At 39.2% G+C, this 21,946-nt stretch overlaps 1 protein-coding gene across 22 annotated transcripts in view; it reads right to left on the bottom strand.

The window, feature by feature from the left end:
* The window catches only part of ZC3H14 (zinc finger CCCH-type containing 14), a 39,231-nt gene extending 22,693 nt beyond the window's left edge, over window positions 1-16,538 (bottom strand). For 8 of the 22 annotated variants that reach the window (XM_032621291.1, XM_032621292.1, XM_032621304.1 and 5 more), the window contains exons 1-10: window positions 16,341-16,503; window positions 15,808-15,850; window positions 12,292-12,372; window positions 10,738-10,852; window positions 8,452-8,492; window positions 7,782-7,977; window positions 6,998-7,427; window positions 6,298-6,458; window positions 5,809-5,909; window positions 4,420-4,575 (exon numbers count right to left, since the gene is read on the bottom strand). In XM_032621291.1, the coding sequence (XP_032477182.1) occupies window positions 4,420-4,575; window positions 5,809-5,909; window positions 6,298-6,458; window positions 6,998-7,427; window positions 7,782-7,977; window positions 8,452-8,492; window positions 10,738-10,852; window positions 12,292-12,372; window positions 15,808-15,850; window positions 16,341-16,376 (1,360 nt within the window). In that variant the 5' untranslated portion in view covers window positions 16,377-16,503. Of the gene's footprint in view, window positions 1-4,419; window positions 4,576-5,808; window positions 5,910-6,297; window positions 6,459-6,997; window positions 7,428-7,781; window positions 8,493-9,544; window positions 9,656-10,737; window positions 10,853-12,291; window positions 12,373-15,807; window positions 15,851-16,340 lie in introns of all 22 variants that reach the window. The other 14 variants (XM_032621298.1, XM_032621309.1, XM_032621310.1 and 11 more) reach the window with 6 other exon arrangements.
* Window positions 16,539-21,946: the final 5,408 nt, after the last annotated feature.

Below are 21,946 nucleotides of genomic sequence, written 5' to 3'. Positions count from 1 at the left end.
GAGAAAAAAAAAAAACAATAAATATGTGGGTAAATGTGAACAAACACTGCCTGGGTAAAACAGTAATGGTACCCTATTTATCCATTAAAAAAAGGGCCAAAATGGAAACACTGGAAACATAATGTAAAGTCTGAGGGGGTAAAACTGGAGCTAAGGTATTCTAAAATCCATTTACTGTTTGAGGATGGGGTCAGAATATTAACTTCTAGAATATTAAATCTGTATGGTAAAATTTCAGTGGTAACCAATGAAAGAACAGAAACAGAGTTTAAAACATACAAAATAAAGGAGAGCTGGGCAACCAACAACAATTACAATAGTGATTAATGAATCTTTAAAAAAGATCAAAAAATGAAAGCAGGCAAATACAAACCAAAAAAAGGCGACAGAAACTAGTCCAACTCCATCAATAATTCTCATATATGTGAATGGTTTAAACTCATATAAAAGCAAGCTCAGACTGAATTTTAAAACAGTAATCTAGCTTTATGATAGTTAAGAGATACGTATGCCTAACAAGGTCAGAGAAGACTGAAAAATGCATGAAGCACGGATATATGAAGCAAATACTAACTAAATATATTAATATCAGACAAAACTGAGTTGAAGATAAAAGCATCATTTAGTACATAAAGGATTACAGATACAGATAAAAGGTTCAATTCATCAGGAAGATGTACCTTCCTGATTCAATTCATCAGGATAATTTTAAGTATATGTGCACCTAGTTTAATGGCCACAAAGTAACTGAAACAAAACCTACCAGAAGTACAGAGAAATGAAGACAAATTTGTCATCCTGACAGGCAATTTCAAAACCCTCTCAATCACCGATACGTAGACCGAAAACTCAGCAAGGTCAAGATCTGAACAATATTAACTGGATAACTTTGTCTACTAAATGCAAAATTCTCAATTCAACAATTAGAGTCCACTTTCTTCCAAAATGCACATGAAAGACGTACAAAACGGACTGCCTTAAGTCTTAACTATTTTCATAAGAGTATGTATTACACAGATCACATTATCGGACCACAGTACAACTAAGTCCATAGTATATAATTAAAAAGGTTAACAGACAAACCCCAAAACTTCCATATACTATGAATTAAAAACACTTCTAAATAACTTATAGGTCGAAGAAGAAGATCATAATGGGAATTAAAGATAATTCAAATGATAATGAAAAATGTATATATCAAAATCTGTGAGGGCTTCCCTGGTGGCGCAGTGGTTGAGAATCTGCCTGCCGATGCAGGGGACACGGGTTCGTGCCCCGGTCTGGGAAGATCCCACATGCCGCGGAGCGGCTAGGCCCGTGGGCCATGGCTGCTGAGCCTGCGCGTCCGGAGCCTGTGCTCCACAATGGGAGAGGCCAACAGTGAGAGGCCCGCATACCGCAAAAAAAAAAAAAAAAAAAAAAAAAAAATTGTGACATGCAGCAAAAATGGCATGTCAAGAGAATTTCATAGCTTAAATGTTTACATTTGCAAAATAAAAAGGACAGGCTAAGATAAATTAGTAAGAAAAATATAGATGGGTATATTAAAAATAAGAGCAAAAATCAATGAAATAGACAACACACCAAAAGAGAATCAATAAAGCCAGAATTGTTGTCATGATAAACCTTTGAAAAGACTGACAAAATACACTTCTAGTGACAGATTAACCCAAGACAAAAAGGGAAAAAGCAAAATATTTTGAGGTGGCTAGCCCAGTAAAACTACAGAGGTCAGAGAGATGAGAGAACGCTATCAACAACTCATGCCATTACATGTGCATAGATTTTTAAAAACCTGTCACAGGGCTTCCCTGGTGGCGCAGTGGTTAAGAATCCTCCTGCCAATGCAGGGGACACAGGTTCGAGTGCTGGTCAGGGAAGATCCCACATGCCGCGGAGCAACCAAGCCTGTGTGCCACAACTGCTAAGCCTGCGCTCTAGAGCCCGCGAGCCACAACTACTGAGCCTGCACGCCACAACTACTGAAGCCTGCACGCCTAGAGCCTGTGCTCTGCACCAAGAGAAGCCACCACAGTGAGAAGCCAGCACACTGCAATGAAGAGTAGCCCCCGCTCGCCGCAACTAGAGAAAGCCCGTGCACAGCAACAAAGACCCAACTCAGCCAAAATAAATACATAAATAAATTTTTTTAAAAAACCCTGTCACAGACAAAGCTCCAAAACAGTGAGTAAGCACACTAATTAATGACTTCGCAGTGTGTCACTTCACACTTGCAAACAAATGGTACTGGTAAGAGTAGAGTAAGAGTCCTCATCAGTAGATACTTGATACCTTTTCAGTTTTTTAACCTTTTACTTTTACTTTAAAACAAAACGATGATATAGAAAGCCACACAGAAGTAAGAGTTTAATGAGTTCTTATAAGGCAAAACACCCTTATAACCACCATTCAGATCAAGAAAATAGACTATGTAAGCTACCCCACAAGCCCCCCTTCATGTACTCCAATATAATCAGTCCTATTCAAAAGGAACCACCATACACCTTTTATAGTAATATCTAGTTTGTGGTTTTATCACACAAGTGTATATACCTAGACACTATAGATTAATCTTACCCCTTTTGTCTTTTAAGTCTTTTAATCTAGAATTCTCAGGCTGTTTGACCTGTACAGTGCCCCAGAGAGGGTACTTTGCCTGTTGCACACTCATGGTGCAGCAATTAACATATTCCTCTGGCCTCTGTACTTCCTGCAAGCTGACTGCTGCATCAGAGGCTTGATCACTCAGGTTCAAATCCTCTGGCAAGACTAAGGTAGTGTTTTATTCTTTCACTGGGAGGCACAAAATGGCTGATTTTCACTTTAAAAACCATTTTAGTAGCCATTATCAGTGCCTAGATTCATTAATTCACTGTTAGTTGGGAAAAACCACTAGAATTCTATCATTTTGTTTTCACTTCTTAGCTAGAATAATTTTAAAAGATGCTTCCTTCATCTACTATATCACAAGGGGTAGCAAACATTTTCTATTTTAAATTCTGTGGGCTTTATGGGCTGTTGCAACTATTCAACTCTGTGGTTGTAGTATAAAAGCAGCCACAGACAATACATAAACAAATGAGCATAGTTTACTTCCAATAAAACTTCACTTACAAAAACAAGTACTAACTCCTATACTACTTTGATACCCAGTGGTACCATCCTTAAAGGAAAGACAGCATAAATGCTCAATTATTTTATTTCTCTGGTTTCCAAGACAATGAATTAGTATCTATTATCCTCCAAAAGGACCGATTGTTTACTTAAAAATGCCATCATGAAATCACAGATTCAAAACCGTTTGACAGACTTCAACTCACTGCAAATCCTTACTAAAGCTCAAATCCCAGTTTCCAACTACTCTTCACAAATGGGCCTAGTTAGTACCTACTGGCTACTTTAAGGGTTTTCCCATTTTCAGGTCCATGATTTATTGGAACTGCACATAATGCTGACACAGCAAATTGCACACCATAGTCAAAGACTTCTTTAAAAAAAGAGAGAAGAGACAAATGTAAGATGGAATCGTTAAGGCTTCACAAAACAAGTAAATTTGAGATGAACCTGGAACAATTTAAAGGACACAGCTGAGGAGGAATGAAAAAATGTATTCCAGCACTGTAAAAGTATTAAGTCATGACAAGCATACAGTTTTGGTGGGGTTTTTTAATCAGATCTCAGTAGAAGAGGAAAAGAACTAGACTCTTTCCTGATGGGAACAGAAGAAACAGGTTGGAGAGCAGTGGAGAAGGGCTGGGCAGGCCCAGGGACCAGAAGCTGCCTAAAGGCCAAGCTGATGACATCAGTCCTAGATAATGCACAGTAGGAAGAGAAGCTATAAATGCTCTCACAGAAGAGTCACATGATCAGAGTCACACTTCAGACATGAGAGTCTGTGCAAGAGTTGGGGGTGGGAGGTTGAGAGAAAGGAAGCAGAAAGATCAGCTGGAAGTATGTCAGACACAAGTGGATAAAGTAGTATCACTGGGACAATAAGGCAGTTCTGGCAGGTCAGAGACAGGATGCTCAGAGAGGGGAGATTTAAAGATTTCAAGTTTAAGAGAAGAGGGGTAGGATTAACAAAAAGAAGAAAAGGAAGAATGTAGGTATCTATGTATCTTTAAGTAGAAGCTTTCTAAAGACTGGCAATTATTAATGCTAGGTGACTGGGTTCATGGGAATTCATTGCACTATTCTCTACACTTCTGAGAACACTAAAAATTTCCCTAATGATAAGATTTTTTAAATTCTAAAAAGTGTAGGTATAGACTTTCCTCATGGTCCCTTATTCTATTTGGGGGCCTATTAATAAGCCCTTTTCTCATAGTATAACCAACATTTCATAAATACCCACTGGAAAATATTTAATGCCTCATGAAAAAAGTGTAATAGGCAATGAAATATCATTTAAATTATTACCTTGACTTTTGTCTATATTATCTCCTTTTGTTTCCTCTTCTTTAATGGGGGAACTTATTCTGGGGGCCCTGCTTTGCCCCTGGACCATTTCTGCTAGCAATTCTTCTTGAGAAGTTCGAGTTCTGGGGGCAACTGGAAGTGTCTGTTTCTGTGAAACTTTTATATAAAAAGCAAAAAAGATGGAAATCCAAATGAGGTAATATTTCAAAACTCAACAGTGAATATCATATTAAATATAAATGCCTCCTTGGGTTTAGAATATGAGGAGTTAGAAACAATTCATAGACACCTCATTTTTCCTTATAATATTCTATGACTCAGTTACCCATACTTATGTAAACATTTATACATTTTAAACTACATGCCATAAATACACTGCAGCACACATGTATTCATTTTTAACCAAATGTAGTCTGGGTTCTGCCTCATGGTTCTATAACAATTTCAAACTGTAATCTAGATAACCTAGGTGAAGAAAGAATTTCAATGTTATCTCTCAAAAAACTTGGAAAACTCTCCAATTACAAAAGCAGGAAATTAAGGTCACAGTGATTAAGTCTGAATTTCTCATCATTGTAAACACTCAATATTGCTGACAGACCAAAAAAGAAAATGTAAACAGATGAACTGTTATGTCAAGTGTTGGCCTTTGCCTGATAATCCTTACCCTATAAGCCAAAAGCTGTTTATGTTCAGGGTTAAATTAGGGATGAGGAGAAGCAAGGGGACAGGTGACGATCAGGCTCAAAAGTTGCTAGCTTACAGTTTATTTCACTTTAGAAAGCGGTCATATAAAAAGATGCAAAGGAGAATAGAAAAGCAGAACAATGCGAGAAGAACAGTCATCAAATCCATAGCAAAAATAAAATTTAAAAATTTAGAGTGGGTAATCATCACAGCTTATTAACAGAAAATTTTACATATTGGCTATAGCACATGGGGCACAGAGTAATGGGTTCTACTGAGAGGAAAGAAACCAACCTGTTCATATATTAGACAAATTTTTCTAATTTCAGGCTCTTAATATTTTCAAATTTTGCTCCCTTTTAAATAACATAAGTTCATATCTAATGTTGACTCTAATGCTATAAATATGAAAAGTCTCATATTTATCAAAACTCCCTTTAAGATTTCCGTTATATATTTCACATACATTAGAAAGAGGGAGTAAAAGCCATTACAGTTGCTCAGAGAACTAAGTTCCACTGACAGTCGGGAAAGCTTCTCAAACTGGTCAAATCTCCTTTTAATCATTCTCTGAACCTCACCTTGGTCCTGACATCTGGCAGGCATCTGTATTTTATCACAACTTGAGGAGCAATCATCTATAGCTTACTCAAGACTTACAGAAATCTCTTACTTAATGTCAACATAATACATTTAAATTACCTGCAGAGTAGTTAGTTGTTTTTGTTACGGATTCTTGAGCTTCAGATATAGCCTTCAAAATTAGATTCTTGTTAGCTTGTTTGGAAGGTGGAAGTGAAGGTCTAAAAAAGTTAAGAAAGGTATACTGATTAAATTTTAGATTTGAGTTCTTTACATGCTAGCCATCCATTATACCTTTACTACAGCCTTCTCTCAGGTTTGGAACAGACTAGCTGTAGTTTTTAGGAAGTGCCAACTGGATGAGAACCTTATAACTTTTTAAAATAATGAATTTGGATCAACCTTCCTCCCACCCATATTACAGTTTTTAATATTCTTTGCAATCTTCTCCAGTTTTAGGCAACTTCTCTTTCATTAATAGAAGTGTTGCTCAAAAAACAATGGAAAAGTCTTACATGGTATTAAATTTATATTTTCATGATACCCTCTTCAAGGAACCCAGAAGACTCCACCAGGCGATGAAAAATTAATGTAGACATGTTCGGGTACCTCCGTTCAGGTTTCGCTGGCACTGACACACTGCTGGAGATGCTTCCTGTACGGGACCCACAATCATCATCTTCTTCCTCCTCTTCTCCATCATGATTGAATTTTTTTACTTTAACAACTGAACTTACCACAGGCAACTTTCTCTTCCGAAAGTTTTCTTCCTGCAATCAGATAAATTTCCACTTACCTAGTCTCAGAAAATAAAATTCTACTACAGAATACTTGCTTCTTTTCAAGAAAACGCCAAGCACATTAAGAATTCATGGGCTATTTCCCTGGTTTCTTATAAAAATACAAGTAATATCTCCAATAGCCAACCTTTAGCTAAAACAAAAACCAGTGCTTTAATTCATTTATAAACAGCAGCATATAGTACTGTTGAGGAAACCAATAAAATGGAGTTACTCAATTGTTCACTAGCAGTTGCTGTGAAGGATCTAATATTGACCTAAAATCCTCGCAAAATGATAAGGTAAGGTTAAAGCTGTCTCAACTGTTAGCATCCAGGAAAGTAAACAAGATGTAAAATATCTGTAGCCAGTTGTGGAGAGGAAAATCTGACTGATGTATTATGTTGAGCAGCACAGAAATCAGTTTAAAACAACCTTGCAGTATGTGTTTAGTTATTCCATGTACAATTTAGTATTAAGAACTGACAATTTTCAGCCTAATGAGTCAGAATTTAAAAGTATATACAAACCTCAATGCTCATCTTTTCTGAGCTGTTTCTGAAGAAGGGACTGTAAGTCTCTTCTAAGCTGTTAAGCACTTCTGGTTCACACAAACGTCCTGTTTCATATATCCGGCTAGTCTGAATATCGAGTTGCTTGGCAGCATGAATACTGTTTTGCTGCTGTTGAAACTGCAACCTGTTTAAATGAGCACCACTGTCTGCATTTCGACTTGCAGGTGGTCGATAAATTTCAATAGAAGGGCGAGAAGAACCATATGTAAGTGTCACTGTAGGTTTTTTCTGAGATAAGGGATTCTCCTGCACAAAATTGAGATCTTCATCAATGAGATCATCTGGTTCTGGCTTAATATCAATCACATCTTCAGAGGGTGCTGGTTCCCTCAAAGGTTTCACTGTTGACATTAGTCGGGTTGCAGCTCCATCATCATAAGTCTGTCTGTTAAAAAGGAAAACAAAACCAAAAAGGGTGTGTTACCAATTTAGAGCAGTATCTTCAACTCTTCAAAGGATATTTAGATACATCTTAATGAAAAAGTATGGATAATCCCTTTATGTAGTCCATTAAGAACTACTTTGAAATTGCTTTCTTTTTTTTAAACTTTAATTTACTACATTTTATATAAAAGGTAATCATACTTTGGACTTATCCTTCATTATTTTATTCAAAAAAACTGCTCATGACCACCTCATTTCCAAAAATTTCTGAAAACAGCAATTTAAAGACATATTAACTAACGTAAATGTCACATACACACACCCACCTGCCCACAGGTCTACACAAGACTCTTACCTGACATTAGTAGCCTTCTGCTCCTGTGAACTTGTAGAAACCCTAGATTCTCTTTTTTCAGGTCTAGTGCTAGAAACTGCAAGAGGTGGCACTGCAGCTTCATGCCTTCTCTCATCTCCTCGACTGAAACTGCTCTTGTTTGAAGGTACATTACTATCAAAGATGTTGGTATCGGAAGACTTTAGACTAGAGGGGTCTAGAAAGAAAAACACACAATCCCTTGAAGCTATTTTTATTACTTTGAACCTTCCCCTTCTTCACCACCAATTTTAAAGCAATAAACATGTGTTCTTCCACAACATTTTTAAGGGGTGAATATTATTCCATACATAGTGATATAATAATATATCTAATTTATTATTACTGGACTTTTAATTTTCAATTATAAAACACAGAAATATCCTTGAAGCTAAATCACTGCACACATCCATAATTATTTCCTTAGAATAAATTGCATACTTTCCCTTCCCTTGTTCAAATCATCTTCGAATTATATTGTTTATTGCTTTTAAATTCATAAACATGTGGGCTTCCTCAAAAACTTCAAATGAACTACCATTTTCAAATTTATGGGTTTTTTTCCCCAAAGCAGTATAAGTGACTTCAGAAAAATGATCATATGCTATAGCAAATTCCAAAAAAACTCACACATCATCTTTATGAACCTTACCAGTTGTTACAGAACGAAGTTTATCTAATACACCATGAAGCCTAAAAGAAAAAAACCAAAAAAGTTAAAAGCTTCTGTTAATCAAGAAACATTGGATTTCAACTGTCACTCTAAATGTGATGACATTTTAGATCTAGTCTTCAGATAAACACTGACAGATGGTACTGAATGGAATTTAATGGATAAATAGTATTAAAATTAAGTCTTACATTTTTTTAAAAAGGCTGTACATGAATATTGTAGAATAATCAAAAATCTTATTTTTTCATCACTATTTTCAACACCTAGCCTCTGCAAAAATAAGGGCAATGATTATCATCTGACCACACAGCGCTGATCCACAAAGAATATCATTCTGTTTCAAAAGAACTAAAGATTCAAGGTAGATAAAAGGAGATAAAATACCATAAACGTAATGTAACATTATTAAAATTGTTTTAAGCACAGTTTAAATTTATTTTTTATCTACTTAGATGGTTTCTGGAAGAACTCAATCCTGAGAGGTGAAAAAACTTTAAAAATAATCTCAAAATATACTATATCACTTCATTATAACTACTGTTTTCAAAACTAATGCTGTAGACAAGCCACAACCTTAATTATAATATAACCTATTTTAGTAGTTATGTACAAGGCAAAATTGTCTTACAATCCTTCCAGGAGGCCAGGCATCCTAAAAACACCAGAAATATCTCATTATAATAATGTTTCACCCAGAAACCGGTCACATGCCACTATCCCCTAAGATACAGTTATTGCAGGGCTCCAAAGAATCAGAATAGTCTGTTTGTGGCGGGTGTAAATGAACACTTAAGAAAGCAAAGTGTCAAAACAGAGACACCATCACTTTTATCAGTACATGGTGAAGAATAAAATTTATGGCAAGATGAAAGAGTTGAATTAATGTGATTTTAAATTCAAATTCAGTTGGCAGTCTGCTTATGTAAGAAATTTGTCAAAAGCACTCCCTCAAGTTATCTGAGAAAGGATCTACTAGGTCAATGTCCCATATTACGTTACTGGGACTCAAAGTGATCCAAATGTTGAACCAAAAGTCTAGTCATAAAAAACGTACATGAAACAAAACAAGTACCTGGACCGCTGAAGCATTTAAAAAAAAAAAAAAAAAAAAAAAAAGCAGTACTCTTGATAATGGTAATTTCCCCAGGCAAAAGCACCATGATCTCTCTTCTTTTGGTAAACTCTGGGGACAAACCATAATAAGTGGGTTAGGTCACCCACACTGTAGGAGTGTATGTACCAAAACATTTAAGGAACAACCACTGCACTCAATGTTCTTCAAAAATGTGTAATATAAACCCAGAGAATTCTGTGTGGAATTTCAAGAAAGCTTCACCAGAGTTATAAAGGATACAGTTGCCCATTGGGGCCAAAATGCCTTTAAGACAAACTTTGGTTTAAAGGCAAGTTAACCAGTTTCATATCCCTCCTTATTGCCTATCTGGTCTCCCAGTCTCTTGCCATTCAAATTAAGCAGGCTCATGCAACTTTTGCTCCATCTATCAACTTGTGCTGCAACTGGTGGTTCCCAGTGAGGACCTTTATATGATCCTTCCTGCTCTATTCTCAGCCACATCGTTACCCTCCCCCAACTCTCATTCTACCTCAAACCTGGTACCAGAACCTGGCCTGCCTTCATAAATTAAATCTAATGCTTTTAGTCAGTATTCTCAACCAAAGGAATATGTGGTTTGAAATAGGACATCGGAAATTAAAATACTGATTTATATTTGAACACAAAGTTGTCTATTTCAAAATTCCAGACTTCAAAAAGCGCAAAACTAAAAAAATGATTTGAAATTTTGTCAAAAAACCTTGCCTCCTAAGTTAGCTGACTGAAGAAAGCAATTCAGGAAGTCAACCCAGTGCAAAAAACATCTATAACTGGTTTTGGTGGAGGGAAAGGAATGATAACATGCTGAAGTTTACAAAAGAAACGTATTAACTACGGTCAACACATACTAAGGACTTGTTATGGGCCAGGCACAGCTGTGAGCACATTACATGTATTAGCTTATTTAATTTTCACAACCACCCTATAAAGGTGATTTACGATACCCATTTTGCAGATGGAGAAACCAAGGAAAGAGGCAGATCCAGGATTCAACCTTGGCAGTCTGGCTCCAGAGGCTGTGCTCTCAACACTCACAACCTGCCTCACAACACTGAATCTGACTCTCCTCTCAAGAACCTCTTTTCAGACAGAACACCTACTCTTGACTTGAGCCAAACTTTGGTCTGAGGGGTAAATATTCAGAAACATACCATACGGTGAATCGAATTGTGTTGTTCCCTAGAAACAGGGACAGGTCCTCTGTCATTTGGTCCTGACTTTTCTTGTTGGCCACCATCACCATAATGTAATCAGGAAGTTCTTCATCTATTTAAAAGGAAAAGTATATAAAAACTTTTTATGCTTTCCTTAATATTTTCTTCTATGAAGCTGATGTGCTTGAAAATATAGATGTAGTTCTAAGAATGTCAGCTCTAGTGGAATTATGCTGGACAAAAAGTATAGCTTTCTTTCTCTTTATTCCATAAGTATTTCAATTACTAGAAGAACAGTAACTAGGAATAACTAATAAATATTTACATAACTAGATATGCTGAATTACGGTATCAAACTTGAGAGTGCATTCATTTCCTTTAATCTTTTTTAATAATGCTCATTAACTTCAGAAAAGCTTCCAGAAAGCATACTGGACATTTCTCAAGAATAATACTGAGTTTTGTTCAGTTTTGTGCCTGTTTGTTTCAAAATGACACTCATTTCTCAAGGAACACCTTTATCCTTGGTAAAGGCAGATTTTAATTAGGGTAACAAACTTGCAACAACATCAAATAAACTAAAACCGCCCCAAAATTATACATCATTTAAAAAATTTAATCTTAAGATTAGTTAAATGATTTCTATTCAACTCACTGTTTCATTCTTATACCCTCCTAACAGTGAATTATGAGAGTGAGGTCTAGGACCAAAAACAAACAAAAAAACCCCAAAACCACCACAATAAGAAGATAGGAAAGCAAAAGCTATTTATCAGGAACTTTGATCCCTACCAAAAAAAATTCCTTTAGATTCTTTAATACCTTAAATATTCACAACATTTCTATGTAGGCAGAAAGGTTCATTTCAGAACTACTATCAGACATTTGTTTCAAGAAGAAATATCAAAAATCCAGTTCAAGAAAAGCACAAATACACTAAAGCCCTATCTACAAATGGAAACAGAGAAATCAGAATACTTGCTAGAAGCATGCAATTCAATGTGAGGAGATAAAAGAACAAGTAGCCAGTCATTTGTTATTTTCTTTGTAAAGTATCAAAAGGCTCCACTGCTTTCTGGCAACTTTAGTAAATAAGCCTCACAGCTTATTTACACAAAGTGTCCCTACCATGGGCTGCCATTGGTAACCCAGGAAAGGAAAACAAAGTTGGGGTGCTTTGGCAGTCTTGACAGTTTTTCTCCCTCATAATGTCAGTAATGAAAACAAATAGGCTGTGCTTTCTGACACTATATATTAGTTTGCATTTTATAAAATTTTATGTAAATGAGATCAGCAGTTGCTCTGGTACAGGGTGGGGACAAGGACAGACGGTAGGGAAGGATACAAAAGAGCCCCAGGAAAACCCAAAAGGAAACTTGGAAGTGATGGATATGTTCATTAGCTTGATTATGGTGTATACATATCAAGACATAGCAAACTGTAAATAGGTGGAGTTTATAACAATTATATTTCAACAAGGCTGTTAGAAATTCGTAACATCGTTCTCTCAGTAGACACAAAATGAGAAATAAGAATCTAATGAAAACTAACGTGTTTCTGGGACTTCCTTGGCAGTCCAGTGGTTAGGACTCGGTGCTTCAATCCCTGGTTGGGAACTAAGATTCCGCAAGCCTTGTGGCACGGCCAAAAAATAAATAAAATAAAGTGTTCATGATACATTCCTACAGAATTCTAATAGCATTCTCAAGTTCATCTGAAATCTGTGTACTGAAAAACAATAAAATGTTGATGGTTCCTGCAAGTTCATACTGCCTAAAATGTGAATTTAAGACTGCTCTGAATTATAACTGCCATCTCACTAAAGTACTCCATTTTAAACACACACACAAATGAAACCGTATCAACTCTTAACAAACAGCTGCTCATCTTTATATCCCACTCAATGCCTTGAAAATAGATATTCAAATATTTACTAAAGAATTGTTTCCATAAAAAGGTATCCAGTACTTCAGCACAAAGAAAGGGATTAGAAAGTCACCCTTTTCAGAAGGACAATGATGCCTATACATTCAAATAATCAGGTAGCTAACTGTAAACAATGTATATTTCAAATAGTCTAATGGTGATCCTTGTTTACCCACTTAATCAACATTTATGAAAATATCTGGTGCTCTGCTAGGCCACTGAGACATAACCAATATGAAGTCTCTGCCCTCAAGAAACTTCCAGTCAAGAAGCAGAGGCAAACAAGTTGAGAAGCTGTGCTAATATGGTAACAGCTGGGACAGATGAGTTCAAGAGGAGCATACGGGAGTGACTCCTATCCTTCTGTTCGCTCACCAAGTTTCTATTATGAAGCAACCATAATAGAAACATCAAGGACCCAGAAGACCTGAGTTGTTGGGTCTTAAATCTGCTGCTGACCAGCTGTATTTAGCCCTCCCAAGACTCCATTTCTTTATTTGTAAAAAAGTAAATTACCTGCCATCGCCACTCCAGCATTGTGTTCAGGTACAAACAGAACTCTATGAAAATATTTTGGAAACTATAAAATACATGGTATCTTTACTACAATTACACTTCACATTGGACTTCGTCAAGCTTGTAACCAGGTTTTTAATATTAACAGGCTCAAAATTCTTGGTTTGAGGTTTCTGATAAATGACAGGAATCATCAGATTGAATTTAGACCCAAGTAATATGTGTTTATGTTTTCATGTGCTAGAATTACTGAAGTTCTCACTGTAGGCTTTCTGTGGATTTCTTTTTGACCCAAAACAAGTTCTTGGCACAAAGCTGGCATCCATTAAATGTTGAATGAATAAAAGAATAAACAATCCTGGTTCAGCTTCATCTTTAATCTGTGAGGCTCAATTTTCTTATCTGTTAAAGTCTTACAACAATCCTGACAACAAATAATTAGTATGTGGCAAACTACCATCTGGTCTCAGGCCCCCTTTACACTACTGAAAATTACTGATGATCCCAAACAGCTTTTATTCATGTGCATATAGCTACTGATATTTATCATACTAGAAACTGCAACTCAGAATTTTTAATTTCTTAATTTGTTTAAAATAATACACCTATCCCATAAACAATAAACCTGTTTTATGTTGTTCTAAAAAAAGAATGTGAAGAAAATCTGGTCTCACACAGGTATGCAACGGGAAAAGGGGTATTTTAGTACCCTTTTCAGATAATGTGGATATTCTTCTGTGATACTACACCAAAACTCAACGAGTGGTAGTTTCTTGAAGGTAAGCAACAATACTGAATCTAAAAACTGTATCAATGACCTTTTTGTACTCTGTTACATGAAAATCCATTGATCCATCCTGCACTTTTAATGGATCTTTCTTATCCCTGTACAGTTTAAAAACATTCATGCATTGGTCATTTGAAAAATTACTGGTTCACTGAGCTAAACAAACCACTGGCATACAGATACATTTCATTATACAGTATAGAAGAACCATTTGCTAATATCACCACGCTGTCAAATTTATGGAGGAAGACAAATTTTCCAAAATTCTGATTTTTATTTGAAAGCTCAACTTTGTCATTGGCAACAAACTTTACTAGTTCTTTACCTTTGCTCACTTTCAGGAAAATGTCTGCCAAAAACCCAAATTATGTAACTAGCCCGTTAGTCTTTCTTAGAAGTTAAAAATGATGTCCCAAAGGGTAAAAGGGGGGAGGGGGATGGATAAATTAGGAGTATGTGATTAACAGATACAAATTACCATAATAAAACAGATATGCAACAAGGACTTACTGTATAGCAAAAGGAACTGTATTCGATATTTGTTAATAGCTTATAACGGAAAACAATCTGAAAAAAGTACATATATATATAAAACTGAATCATTCTGCTGTACACTTAAAACTAACACAATATTGTAAATCAACTAAACTTTAAAAAATAGTTCCAAAAAAAACAAAAGAAAAAAAAATTCCATGAAAAAGGTGGCTAGGTCAGTTCTCAACTCAATCACACAAATTCTTTGCCTTAAGACAACCCATCATGCTTCAGTATGGCAGAAGTACTATGAGTACTTCCTGTTTCCTAACACCACATATTAAAAAGATGTAGTCAGGGCCAGGATTTAAAAAAATATTTTACTTCATCACTTACATTCATAAATGAAACTGGCCTCTTTTTTTTTTTTTCTTTGTAATTGCAAGTGGAAGGGTGGTGAAGAATACGATAATTTCTTGTAAAGTTTGGTGTGAGATACTGATTCGGGCTAAGGTACCAGCAGTTTTACTCACCACTTTTGTACAGTCCAAATGTCAGCACGGTGAAAATGGCAAATACCCTGTCAGTATTAATATGAAAATAGTTTTGACTTCAGAGACCCCTGGGGTCTCCCACACCTGGAGAACCACTATCATAAGTGGTAGCTATTATTTTTACAGGAGGCACCAGCTTTGGAGCCAAACAGACGCAGGTCTCAATCCATAAAACCTTGCTCAAGCCAAGCACCCAAAGCCCGTTTCCCTGCTTGTACAACTGGGGATATTACCACTTACCTTCCAGTGTTCTCCTGGGGATTATCGTGACCTAATGCATATACGACAATAATTAAGCACAGTGCCTGGCCCAGAGTAAACACTCAAATTATAATTTATAAAAGAATAAAAAGAAAAAAGACACATTACCGTCGGGAGGTAAGAAAAAAAGGGGCAGGAAAAATAAAGAGATCTGAAAATAAAACTCACTGAACCACGAGAGAGATAAATGCCAGACAGCATCATTCATATGCAAAATAATAACTCTGAAAAATGAAGTTCAAGAGGAAAGGAAAGAAAATAGGAAAAACAATAGAAATCAGACCAATATTAAGGAAAATATGACAGAGCCTCAACAGAGGAAGCTAAACGATTTCAAAACACCCTATTAGAAGGGGATCTGGGAAAAAAAACAAGGTTGCATATAAAGCTTTCAATGCAAAGATAGTACGGAAAAGTAACCAGGGAGTATCAGATTCGAAGGTAAAAGGGCGTCTCTCCAAAGTCAAAGGCATGATAGGAAAAATGCATTCCTAAAATTAAATTCGCTGCAAATTCTAAAGTCTATTAGGCTAACAACAGAAGACTTACCAACGTAAGCTCCTAGTTCTTGCAATTTCCCTTTAATGGCACTCTGAGGGAAGAAAAAAACCATCGTGCGCGTGAGAAAGGCGGCCCTGGGAAAACAGACCGACTGCAGCGCAGAGGCAACTTCGCGAGCGCGCACACCTCCTGCCCCCCGGGCGCCCGAGTGGGGGTGGGGAGACGCCTCGGGCCCCCCAGTCCCACCCCGGAACCCCTCCTCCGCGGCGCCCTCCGCGGCGCCCCCCGCGGCGCCCCCTCCAGCTCCCCGCGCGGCTCTCGCCGGGACCCCAACGCCTCCCTCAGATTCCCGGCGGCTCCTTCTTCAGCCGCGAGCCCGCTCTCTGAAGCCGCGGCTGCGCCCAGGCCCGAGGCGGCCTGGCCGAGGAGGCGCTGCTCGCCGACCCCGCGGCCAGTCAAAAGCGTCGGCGACGGGCAGGCCGCGGCGTCCAGGCCGGGCCCCACACCCCCCGTTACTCCTGACAACCGCGCGCCCGCCCGCCGAGGCCTGGCTTCCCGCCCCCGCCCGACGCGGGCCTCACCCGGATCTTGCGGCTGATCTCGGTGCCGATCTCCATGGCTCCGGGGCCGGCGGTGGACTCAGCACCGCGAAAGGCTCCGCTTACTGGGAGCCGGAGTCCAGCTCCCAGCCCGCAGCCTCACCGCCTCCACCACCGCCGCTCCCGGCCGCGCGCTCTGCGTGACCCGCCCCCACCGGCTGGAGCCAAGTCGAGCGCGCCTGCGCCTAAGCCTGCGCCTGCGCGCACTCGGGCCCGGGGAGCCGGCACTCTGGCGACCTCTGCTGGCCGGGAGGAAAGCCGCGGTAAAACCTTAGGATCAAAGTAAGCGTAGAGAGAGGACTCCCCTCTCCCCATATCTGCTAATTCCTGAAGTGGTCTCATTAGTTATTAATTGCTGCATAACAAATTACCGCACACATTTACCATCTTGTGGTTTCCATGGGTCTGGAATCTGAACACAGCTTAGCTGGATTCTCCGCTCAGGGTCTCATAAAGCTGCAGTTGAGGTGTCAGGAAGGCTGTGTTCTAGTCTGGAGGCTTCACCGAGGAAGAAGCCACCTTGAAGCTCATTTAGGTTGTAAGCGGAATTAACCTCCTTGCAGCTTTATGAGTGAGGGCCTCAGCTTTCTCCCGGCTGTTGTCTGGAAGCCACCCTTAGGTCAGAGATGTTGCCCACACTTCCTTGCCAAGGGCTTCACCAACATGGCTGCTCACTACATCAAGCCCGGGAAGAGAGGATCTCAGCTCAGGGAAGGCCCAGTCCTTCTTTTAAAGGCTTTCATTTGATTAAGCCAGAGCCTCCCAGGGCCTGACCCCCAAATCAACTGATTTAGGGTCTTAATTACAAAATTAGATTGCAAAATCCTTCATCCGTGCATATTCATTAGCTGCAAGCAAATCACAGGTGCTGCCTGCACTCAAGGGGAGGGGGTTACAAAGGGTGTAAACAGCAGCGGCAGAAATCTTGAGGCCACCTAGGGTCTGTCGGCCACACGGTCCTTCATCTCATAGAATCCTTTTTTTCTTCGGAATTACTATAACGTCTATGTGGGAGCTACTAGTATGACACTATCCTTTCTGTAATGTTCATCTCATTTGCGTGTATGTGTGTGTGCACATGTGCGTTTGTTCTCTCTAACAAAATTATAAACTCCTTGTAGGTCTGTATTTCTCCAGAATTTCTTTTGGGACGCTAGACACATAGTAAGCACTTATTAAATATTTGAAGGATAAAATTAATTAATGACCTACATTACAAAAGCATTCCTCACGGATAAATCCAATGATCACGCACTCATTCAACATTGATGAGAGGCAGCAGAGCAGAGTGACTGAGAACAGGGACCCTGGAGCCAGACTGTCTGGGTTTGAATCCCAGCTCTTCTACCCTCTCTGAGACCTTAGGCAAGTTGCTTATCCCCTCTGCCTTAGTTTCCTCATCTGTGACATAAGTATGATACCAGTTTCTCCTTCACAGAGTTATTATGAGGATGAGGTAAGTTCATAGTTGGGAAGTATTTTGAACTGTGCTTGGCTCATTGCAGTACTATGGTTGTTGATTAAAAATTAAATGCCTACCCTGAGTCAGATGCTCTGCTACGAGCCAGAGCACAAAGATGAGTGAGACTGAGTCCCTGCATTCACAACATTCACAATCCAAAAGACAGGCACCTTATTTCTATCTCTTTACCCACCATTTCAGAACTAAGAATGCAAACACATGTTTTGCCATTACTGCATACAAAATCCTTAGTCAATATTTAGATAATAGTGAAAGAACATTTTATGAAAAATAGAGAATGTTTTCATTAAAATGTATTCAGAATAGGTAAAACTTTTTTTTTTAATGTATTCAAGAAAGAGTCAACTTTCAAGACAATCCATTTAAAACTGCAGAAGGAGACTCGCAGGCTGCTTAAGAGCTTGCATATTTAGATCTCAGGAGTGTGTCTGGATCACAGAGGGGATGACCCCACTAAACCGATGGTGTTCAGTGGTCTGACATTGTTACAGGTGCTGCCCTGTAAGATGCATCTTCATAAACCACATTGCATCCAGAGGAAGATGATCATAATGATGCCTGAAAGAAACCATTAAAGGGACTAGTGGTATTCAACTTGAAAAAGACTAAGCAGGACAATGAGAATTATTTTCCGGCGTGGAAGTTCTCTCCAGTTCAGGAGGAATGACGTATTTTGCTCTAGGAGACAATGAGGACTAGATTTCAATGAATCCCAGTTGAGAGCTCTGGGCTGTTTTTCAAAGAGAGAAGATTACTAAAAAGAGCATTGGTTTTGAAGTCAAAGAGGTCGAGTACTAACCCCAATTGCATGGAGTCCGTTGTCTTCTAACACTGGCCCCCTAGCATCTCCAGCCTCCTCTCAGGGCAGCATTCCAACTGGGTGCTGCACATCATTTGCAAGTGTCGGGGGAGAGGAGGGCAGAAGAGAGGTGTTTGGGGGTGTCCTTCAGCCTGGAATGCTTTTCTCTTTTTTTCTTTGAATGCCTAATGAACTTTTTATTTGTCCTTCCAGACACAGCCAGAAGCTGATCATAGTGATAAACTGAATATCACTCCACTTAGAATATCTACCCATTAAGTGTATTTGCCTACTAGAATTATATATTCACCTGTTCCTCACATGGTGAGTCTTTGAGAACAGGGGCATACATCTTATTTATCTTTCTCTTTGCAGCATTTGGCTTCCAAGAGATGAGGTTTGAATAGACAAGTTTTTTCATTAGTGAATATCTCATGGCATGTCTACCCTTGGATCAAAAGCCCTTAAGTGTTGGGAATTCCAGTCACAGCAATTGCTTTTGCTATGGAAGCTGACATACTTTTCTTCATTTTCTTGTCCATTCAACAAATATATTGCCAGCATCATCATGGTAATTTATATAGTGAGAGATAGTGGGTACTCACCAAGTATCAAAGCAGATTAATTTCTTAACCCCTAAGGAAGTATCAGTCAGTGTACCACCAAAACCACAATTTCTTTCCCTTTATTGAACATCTTTTTACTGTAGAAATTTTTAAATTTTTACTTTGTTTTAAAGAGAATTACCTTCACAGGAAGAAGAATGTATATCACTTCTGGGTAGCAAGAGGAGGTAAAAATACAGACAGATATGTAATTGCTTATTCATCTACACACTCTCTGTAGATGGGTACATAGTATTATGGTAACACCAGTTACCCCCAGGAGGAGAGCAGGAAAGTAAGAAGGAGACTTTTCCTTGCACCGTTTTGTATCTTTTGGGGTTGAACCATATAAATTATTTCACTTCCTTCCATACAAACAGAAACCGATAATAATTTCATGCCGAACACTTTGAAGCCTTTGTTCAAGTGGCTTGTCATGGGGCTGTTACTGTCAAATTAACATGGTTACAGGAAAATAGAGCTTAAGGACTTGGTCAGCAAGTGGCACTTGTGGACCGTGAGGGAGGAAGTTCAGCTCAGTGTATAACATCGCTTGGGTTTTACAATCATTTTCTATTTTTAAAATTCTTTTATTTTCTTCCCGATTCAATTAACAAGTTTTTATTTAGTGCCTACCCTCTGCCCAGTAGTGTCCTAGGAATTCTAGGAGATATAAAAGAAGCCTACATGAAACAGTTTTTAACGTTCTTGCCAAGTGTGGGGATCACTGTGGAATGGTGTGGCTAGCAAGTTGTGTTGGAAGCAGAGCCTTGAATTGAGGCTTGGAGAGCAACAGAAGGCTTAGACAAAGGGAAGGGGGGCCGGAGGTGCTCTGGGCCAGGAGAAACGGTTTGATGGGGGCAGTAGGGGAGAAGAGAGGAATAAGGACGAGGCCGATTCAGAAAGGCCCTAAAGGTCAGGCAGAACAGCTTAGCCTTAGGGGTCCATTGGGAGTGATAAACCCCAAGGAGACGTAAGCCTGGTATTCACATGGAAAGAAGAGAGCAGAAACCAGAGGCATGGAGACCGCCCTTGTTGCAGTAAGTCAGATGTAAAATGATGAGGGATGAAGGTTTGGATTGGAATGGGGAGGGGAGGGGGGCATTCAGGAACAAAGAGGAAAGAAAGCATTCATGAGATGTTTCAAAGGAGGAAGTGGCAGGCCTTGATGATAGGCTGGAGATGGAGAAGACTCACACATAATTTCAGTTTTTCTACCATAGAGCCAGTCATTTTCTCTTTTCTTCGCACACGAGTTGACCCCCTCATGGTGTCCAGTTGAAATTCAATTATAAGCAGAATTGATTTTCTTCCATATAGAAACACATGTAATCCTATTTGCCTTGAGCTCCATTACCCCAAGCTGAGTCCTGCCTAGGGTTTGTTCTTCCATCGCACTCCTACTTCCAGGATGGCGTTTTCCACTTAGGCCTTGTTTGTCATGTGTATGTGCGGTGTGTAGGTTTATTACCCACTAGACTAGAGTCCTTTGTGAGCAGGGACCATGAGAAAGTACTCACTAAGTGTCTGTTAACTGTTGAAGAAAATGAGATCTAAATGAAATGTAACATAAGAAAGCTTTCCAGAAACAAACATATTTTTTAAAAAAATCATTTAAATAAAATTTACATAATAAAAATTTCTCTGCTCCAATCACTCAAACCATATGCCAAGGAAAGGCGAAACACCCTATTGTGATGGTGTTAGGGACACAGAATTTTATTCCTTGGCTTAAGTGTTGCCATGCAGTAATAAAAATAATAATGCAGTGTAATAATACCATGTAATAATAAAAATTGCTAATAGGGCTTAGAATGAAACATTTCACACAAGTTACTGGAGAGTGATTATTATTATTATTTTCGGTATGTGGGCCTCTCACTGCTGCGGCCTCTTCCGCCGCGGAGCACAGGCCCTGGACGCGCAGGCCCAACGGCCATGGCTCACGGGCCCAGCTGCTCTGCGGCATGCGGGATCCTCCAGGACCAGGGCACGAACCCGCGTCCCCTGCACCGGCAGGCGGACCCCCAACCACTGCGCCACCGGGGAAGCCCAGATAGTGGTGATTATTATTATCATTTTACAGGAGATGAGCAGGCACAGAAAGGTTAAGAAACTCGCACACGGCGACCCAGCTAAGTAAGCGTTGGCGCTGAGATTTGAACCCAGACAATTTTGACTCTGGAGTTCCCCATCCTTAAGGGCTTTACTTTGTACTGCATTAAGCACACAGCTCTTTTGAAGACCTACAGGTTATTTGAGGAATAACCTTTTTCAGAGGAAGGGCACTTTGGCAACCTGTACTACCAATCAGTGTTTTTCCTTTTTTTATGGGCTATATCCTTAGACGTAAGTATGGGAGGAAGAAATTGAATGTTTGAACTGTTTTCAGAAATGTATAAGAGTAAACGAACAACTCCAGCAATAATAGAATTTTACAGAACACCTAAGAACAACACGGGAATAAAACCCTTTACATGGCACCGAAATAATATCCCCCTCCTCTCATTTTTATTAAAAGCCTTGCTTTATTTGGAAACTCTTAAAATAAGTGGTCATAGGATTAAAAAAAGCCGCGGCGCGCCCCCTCCCCGGCGGCCGGGCGCAGCTGTCCGCGCCTCCCCCGCCCGCATTCCAACTCTCTGAGGTCACGGGCAGCCACCGCCTCCCCGGATCCGCCCGCCTGGCCCAGGGGGAGGGA

This window comes from Phocoena sinus, chromosome 2 (genome assembly GCF_008692025.1).
Source record: "Phocoena sinus isolate mPhoSin1 chromosome 2, mPhoSin1.pri, whole genome shotgun sequence".
Classification (NCBI taxonomy): Eukaryota; Metazoa; Chordata; class Mammalia; order Artiodactyla; family Phocoenidae; genus Phocoena; species Phocoena sinus.
Note: the sequence above shows the minus strand (reverse complement) of the source record. Positions and strands in the feature narration are given on the sequence as shown.